Source organism: Procambarus clarkii, chromosome 90 (genome assembly GCF_040958095.1).
Source record: "Procambarus clarkii isolate CNS0578487 chromosome 90, FALCON_Pclarkii_2.0, whole genome shotgun sequence".
NCBI lineage: Eukaryota > Metazoa > Arthropoda > Malacostraca > Decapoda > Cambaridae > Procambarus > Procambarus clarkii.
In genome coordinates this window covers 17,095,478-17,103,574 of record NC_091239.1, presented here as the reverse complement: position 1 = coordinate 17,103,574, position 8,097 = coordinate 17,095,478, and the positions used below count along the sequence as shown (strand labels likewise).

The following is an 8,097-nucleotide window of genomic DNA, read 5'->3' as shown; positions in this document are numbered from 1 at the left end:
GTAGTGGACCCCATACCCAGACAACATCTTTCTTGCACACATTTCAAGTTGTCAACTGTCTTTCCCAAATTGGATTAGTTTAAATACAGAAAATGACTTAATATATGCGAGGCTTCTCACTGATCGACATCGATTTTTTGTATTATTATTATTATTCATGAGAAATTCCGTAGGAGCCGTGATGAGGATTCGAACCTATGTGGTGGGTGTTCCCAGGCCTTAGTCAACCAGGCCACGACATGGTCAAAAGAATTGTATCCTGGAGTTCTGCGGAAGTCAACGAGGATTTTCTGAGGCTTCTACTGAAGACGGACCAGGATGTTCTCACAATCCCCCCTCCCCCTCTGTCATCCGGGAATGTTCTACCTGTGACTAGAACATTCTTGGGTGACAGGCCCGGCCGTGTGCTTGGGTTCGAACCCTCATCACGGCTGATATGGAATTTCTCATTGAGACATCACGATAGTGTGATTACTCTCTGTGTATTGTTATTGATGATGCAGGCGGTGAATGTGATAGACAGTGGTGGGAACGTCTGTTTCTCTGGCCAACGTAGAAGGCCAGATGCCCAACTTTGCACGCTGACACTTGGAGGGTATGGGAGTGTCATAGGTCAGTCGTTGTCGGCCCCACTGCCACTCTTGAAGAAATATTTGCACCTATAACGATGGGTATGGGGGTTCCCACAGGATGGGTATGGGGTCCACTACCACCCACAGCATGGGTATGGGGTCCACTACCGCCACAAGATGGGTATGGGGTCCACTACCGCCCACAGGATGGGTATGGGGTCCACTACCGCCCACAGGATGAGTATGGGGTTCACTACCGCCCACAGGATGGGTATGGGGCCCACTACCACCCACAGGATGGGTATGGGGTCCACTACCGGCCACAGGATGGGTATAGGGTCCACTACCGCCCACAAGATGGGTATGGGTGTCCACTACCGCCCACAGGATGGGTATGGGGTCCACTACCGCCCACAGGATGGGTATGGGGTTCACTACCGCCCACAGGATGGGTATGGGGCCCACTACCACCCACAGGATGGGTATGGGGTCCATTACCGGCCACAGGATGGGTGATAGGGTCCACTACCGCCCACAGGATGGGTATGGGGTCCACTACCACCCACAGGATGGGTATGGGGTCCACTACCACCCACAGGATGGGTATGGGGTTCACTACCGCCCACAGGATGGGTATGGGGTCCACTACCGCCCACAGGATGGGTATGAGGTCCACTACCACCCACAGGATGGGTATGGGGTCCACTACCGGACACAGGATGGGTATGGGGTCCGCTACCGCCCACAGGATGGGTATGGGGTTCACTACCGCCCACAGGATGGGTAATGGGGTCCACTACCGCCCACAGGATGGGTATGGGGTCCACTACCGCCCACAGGATGGGTATGGGGTCCACTACCGCCCACAGGATGGGTATGAGGTCCACTACCACCCACAGGATGGTGTATGGGGTCCACTACCACCCACAGGATGGGTATGGGGTCCACTACCGGACCACAGGATGGGGTATGGGGTCCGCTACCGCCCACAGGATGGGTATGGGGGTTCACTACCGCCCACAGGATGGGTATGGGGTCCACTACCGCCCACAGGATGGGTATGGGGTCCACTACCGGACACAGGATGGGTATGGGGTCCACTACCGCCCAACAGGATGGGTATGGGGTCCACTACCGCCCACCAGGATGAGTATGCGAGGAAGGGTTGCTACACTTAGCGGAAAGCGCTTCTTCAGAGAGGAGCGCGCCAGTTTTCCTTCCTGTGACGACGCTCTGTACAGGAAAACTTTCATATTTCACGTCGGAAATCCACAGTCATTCTTTTATTTGAGATACGTTATGTTCGTTAATTCAAATTCAAATGTTTATTCCGGTAAAAGTACATATATAGAAGATGATTTACAAACATAATGTAGGATTATAGATAGAGTTAGTACATACAATACCTAAAGCCACTAATACTCACAGCGTTTCGGGCAAAATATATAATATGGATATATTAATATATAGATAGTCCATTCTTTAGGTTACCGTTGATAAAGCCTAACACAAATCTTGGCTAATTTAAGTTCAAATAATATTTCGCTAAACAAATATGTTTGCTCCATCCGTTACAAGGTAGGCCTGTAGGCCTAGTCTGCGGCAGTTGAGGCCAGCTGACGGTACTTGAAATTTACAAATGACGCTTTGGGCAATTAGCCGGTTATCTACATGATGAACAAGATGGTGAGTTATTAGCGAGATCGCTGAGGACGCCAAGCAGTTGGTGATTGATTTTGTTAATTTATTATGCACCCCATACCCATCCTGTGGGTGGTAGTGTACCCCATACCCATCTTGCGGGCGGTAGTGGACCCTATACCCATCCTGTGAGGGGTAGTGGACCCTATACCCATCCTGTGGGTGGTAGTGTACCCCATACCCATCTTGCGGGCGGTAGTGGACCCTATACCCATCCTGTGGGCGGTAGTGGACCCTATACCCATCCTGTTGGGCGGTAGTGAGCCTTATACTCATCCTGTGGGCGGTAGTGGAACCCCATACTCATCCTGTGGGCGGTAGTGGACCCCATACTCATCCTGTGGGTGGTAGTGGACCCCATACCCATCCTGTGGGTGGTAGTGTACCCCATACCCATCCTGTGGGCGGTAGTGGACCCCATACCCATCCTGTGGGCGGTAGTGGACCCCATACCCATCCTGTGGGCGGTAGTGGACCCCATACCCTCCTGTGGGCGGTAGTGGACCCCCCATACCCATCCTGTGGGTGGTAGTGGACCTCATACCCATCCTGTGGGAAGGAATATGTTCATTCCATCCAGCGGCCCCACCCAAAACGCACATTCAGCAATGGAACATTCTCTGTAATTATCTGATATTATAATTATAAGGTGTGATGGATAGATGTAATTGTTGATGTAATCATCACCGTTGAGGTCTGATAAAGACCTTTTGTGCCCTCTGTAATCAGTTTTGCGCTACCGCTCACAGGATGAGTATGGGGTGCATAATAAACTAGTCGCCTCTGGCGACAACAATCAATCAATTTTAATATGTTCTTTTTTCAAAATAGAATTTTTTCTGATATATAGAAAATATATGAGAAATATATTTATATATTATATAGTACTTATAGTAACGGTGAGGACCATAGTACATATAGCGACATACAACGAAATTAGAAAATAAAAATCTGAACTTTTGAGTTGGACAAATCGAAAAGCTATTTTTGTGTTGGTTTGACAAACTAACCTAACCTTCCTAGGCCTAATACACAATGTCTGAGGCCTAAATTAGTACATATGTGTACTATGCTAGGCCTAGGAATATTTAAATTTGTATTTTAGCTTCATTTATTTTAAAAGAATTCCTTACTAGTCAGTATACTACTATCTATAAGCTTAGAACGTAATCGTTCTGACTATTGACGATAGTCACAATAGGTACTATCTAAACAGAGGGATGGGTTGACATTAATATATATATATAATATATATATATAATATATATATATATATATATATATATATATATATAATATATATATATATATATAATATATATATATATATATATGTGGGAGTACCACCTCTGGCTGGAAGAAGGGGGACCCATAGCCTCGGAGGAAACCACACATAACGCAATTGGAGGGAATGTGGGTCCCCTCCAATACAGTATATATATATATATATATATATATATATATATATATATATATATATATATATATATATATATATATATATATATATATATATATATATATGCGAACAAGCCTGAATGGTCCCCAGGACAATATGCAACTGAAAACTCACACCCCAGAAGTGACTCGAACCCATACTCCCAACCCATGGGAGTTTTAAACTTGGGAGTATGGGTTCGAGTCACTTCTGGGGTGTGAGTTTTCAGTTATATATATATATATATATATATATATATATATATATATATATATATATATATATATATATATATATATATATATATATATATGTCGTACCTAGTAGCCAGAACTCACTTCTCAGCCTACTATTCAAGGCCCGATTTGCCTAATAAGCCAAGTTTTCCTGAATTAATATATTTACTATAATTTTTTTCTTATGAAATGATAAAGCAACCCTTTTCTCTATGTATGAGGTCAATGTTTTTTTATTGGAGTTAAAATTAACGTAGATATATGACCGAACCTAACCAACCCTACCTAACCTAACCTAACCTATCTTTATAGGTTAGGTTAGGTTAGGTAGCCAAAAAAAGCTAGGTTAGGTTAGGTTAGGTTAGGTAGGTTAGGTAGACGAAAAAACATTAATTCATGAAAACTTGGCTTATTAGGCAAATCGGGCCTTGCATAGTAGGCTGAGAAGTGAGTTCTGGCTACTAGGTACGACATATATATATATATATAATATATATATATATATATATATATATATATATATATATATATATATATATATATATATATATATATATATGTATATATATATGTATATATATATATATATATATATATATATATATATATATATATATGTATATATATATATATATATGTATATATATATATTTAGAGTTCAGCAGAGTTTTGATATTTACGGCTTGGACGGGTAGGCGGTTCCATGAGCTTATAACCTGTGGGTGAAAAATATCCTCCTAATTGTTTAGTATTTTGATGGTATCGGTGAAATCAGCCCTATCATGTCTGGTTTGTAGTGTTGCTAGTCTTGTGGTCCTCAACCTGTCTTGGTGTGAGAGTTGAGAGATACCTAGTTACTGCTGGGTGAACACAGCTGTGGTACCTAGTACCGTAGTTGCTTAATCTAGGACATAGACATAAGACTGTCCAATATGACGGCTTCAAGGTTCGTATCGTAATCCACAATATTAAAACGCTTTCTATCCCCGACTATGGTAAATCAAAACTAAGCAAATAACAAAATTATAAGCCAGTTATTAAAATGGAAATTTAATATGTCGCCCAAATGGTATTACTAAACTCAGTGTGGATGGGTGGTGGTGTGTGGCGAGACGCTGCCACCGCTGCCATGGCAACGGATTGTTTACTAATAACACAAGCTGGTGACGCGTCTCCGTTCACTGATCTTGTTAATCGCTCGATGTAATTGTACCGTTATTGTCTCTCGTCGCAGAATCTTGTTCATTAACGTAATGATACTCCAAGATCCATCAAGTTTAGGCGTTATTAAAAGGAAAATAACTCAATATACAGTTACAATGACGGATTTTAGTGAGTGAAGCAACACAGTGAAGTGTAATTAGAATCAAGCAATTATCACGCGGATTGATCATTTGTGCATATATCGGAATGATGACACGTGCATTGTGAAGTCTTCACACGTTGCACTATTTATGAATGGAAACTTTCAAAATAGTTATATAATCTTGAAAAAATATACATATATACGACATAAGTGTATCTTAAAGTTTCTCGTTTCCCATTGTCGGAGACAGAAACCTTGTGAAACTTATCGAGGGCCCCCTAGTGACTAGGCCAATACCTGACCTTCCCAGGATTCAATCCACAGCAGTTACCTATCTCCCGGGTACCAAATTGCTGGTGGGTGAACAGAGGCATCAAGTGTAAGGAAATGTACTAAAATGCCTTTTCCTGCGCGGGAATCGAACCCGGGACCATTTGATTGTGAACAGACTGAGCTTAGCGGTACCATGTTACCGTCATAGAGCTCCGCTATAACGACTAGGGTCATAGAGGAGAACACTTTTTGGATCAATAGCTGTGTTTATTCTGTAGAGTACTCACCTAATTGTGTTTAGGGGTTGAGCTTTGGCTCTTTGGTCCCGCCTCTCAACTGTCAATCAACCGTTGTACAGGTTCCTGTACCGTTGTACCCCAGCTGTGTCACCCCCCAGCTGTGTCATACCCCAGCTGTGTCATACCCCAGCTGTGTCATACCCCAGCTGTGTCACACTCCAGCTGTGTCACCCCCAGCTGTGTCACACTCCAGCTGTGTCATACCCCAGCTGTGTCACACCTTTGATACACATAATTTTGACGGGTTCAGTTTAACTATTGCTTTTCTATGCTTCAAAATGCTAAAAGTTGATGTAATTGATTATTTTACGTCAATAATATTTTCAGATGTAATATCAGATTATATGTAAATGTAAAAATATTATATTGATATGCATTAAGGTAATTTAAAAGAAGTGATTAAACAAAATTTGTATTATGATAATGGATAATTACTGAACACCTGTAATGAGTGTTGTGTACAGCCCCCACAAGTGTTACAATGATTGGATATTTCAGTGAAGCTGTTCAGTGTTGAACAATATGCCTCTTGGCAATGAACAAATTGTGAATATTTAATAAATGACTGTCCAATATGACGCACTTAAAAGTGTGGACAGTATGGTACAAATTACTTCATAAAAGCAGTTGGTATAAAAAGCAAACTTTACTGAGGAAATAATGTTGAGTTCAATATACGATGATAATACATATTTGTTGGTGGATATTACAAGACATGGTGTCAAGAGGCTGCTCCAGAGAGAACTTATGCACATGAGGCTACCCCATAGAGAACTTGTGTACATGAGGCTACCCCAGAGAGAACTTGTGTACAAGAGGCTGCCCCAGAGAGAACTTGTGTACAAGAGGCTGCCCCAAAGAGAACTTGTATACAAGAGGCTGCCCCAAAGAGAACTTGTGTACAGAAGGCTGCCCCAGAGAGAACTTGTGCACAAGAGGCTGCCCCAGAGAGAACTTGTGTACAAGAGGCTGCCCCAGAGAGAACTTGTGTCCAAGAAGCTATCAGTTGACTTATGTGGTGTACCTCTTACCTCAAGGATTATACCAGTGACATAATATATGGTTTGAGGCGGCTACTAAGCTGCCTGTGTGACAATGAATCTAGTAGCCATGGTTTGAGGAGGCTACTAAGCTGCGAAGATAAATTAGCATGGTTTGACGAGGCTACTAGGCTGCCGAGATAAAGCAAAGCATGGTTTGACGAGGCTACTAGGCTGCCAAGATGAAGCAAAGCATGGTTTGACGAGGCTACTAGGCTACCAAGATGAAGCAAAGCATGGTTTGACGAGGCTACGAGGCTGCCAAAATGAAGCACAGCATGGTTTGACGAGGCTACTAAGCTGCCAAAATGAAGCAAACCATGGCCTGAGGAGGCTACAAGGTTAAATTAGTCTAAGGAGGTAAGAAACAGTGGCGTGTAGGACTGAGAAAGGAGAGAGACCAACAACAGCCTCCACCATGCCCCAGACGGCCAAGAAGGCCCTCAAACTGACCACGGAGATAGACATCCATGCGGTGAGAATAACTGTTATCTTCTGTTCAATATTGTTGCTCCAGTTTGTCTCGTGTCAGCGACACAACGATGACACAAAGACGATAGTATCTTAAAGACAATAATAATAATTAATATAACCTTTATACAAATAATTATCAATATCATCATGTTTTCCACTTTCAAAGAGTTAGGAAGACACGAGTCTAAGAATATTGTAAGACTTGGTGTATAACACACTTCTGTTGTATAAGACTTGGTGTATAGTACACTTCTGTTGTATAAGACTTGGTGTATAGTACACCTCTGTTGTTTAAGACTTGGTGTATAGTACACCACTGTTGTGCGAGTAGTGTACAGTACACCACTGTTGTATGAGTAGTGTACAGTACACCACTGTTGTATTAGACTAGTGTACAGTACCCCAGTTTTATCAATTTAGTATACCAATTAATACTTTACACGTAACTAACTCATTAATACGTGTCTCTCTTCGTTTATACACTCCGAGAGTAGTTACAATGTTTTTAACCCATACAAGTGTGTATATTTCAACCTTATTAATAACCCATTGTGGTGTAGCTGGGTACTCCATCCATGTCCATTGTGGTGTAGCTGAGTACTCCATCCATGTCCATTGTGGTGTAGCTGGGTACTCCATCTATGTCCATTGTGGTGTAGCTGGGTACTCCATCTATGTCTATTGTGGTGTAGCTGGGTACTCCATCTATGTCTATTGTGGTGTAGCTGGGTACTCCATCTATGTCCATTGTGGTGTAG

At 42.5% G+C, this 8,097-nt stretch overlaps 1 protein-coding gene across 1 annotated transcript in view; it reads left to right on the top strand.

Annotated features, from left to right (window-relative positions):
• The first annotated feature begins 6,147 nt into the window (after positions 1-6,147).
• Positions 6,148-8,097, top strand: part of LOC123746618 (uncharacterized) — a 47,998-nt gene continuing 46,048 nt past the window's right edge. Inside the window, exon 1 of the mRNA XM_069318409.1 lies at positions 6,148-7,340. Coding sequence (XP_069174510.1) covers positions 7,284-7,340 — 57 coding nt within the window. The 5' untranslated portion in view covers positions 6,148-7,283. The remainder of the gene's footprint in view (positions 7,341-8,097) is intronic.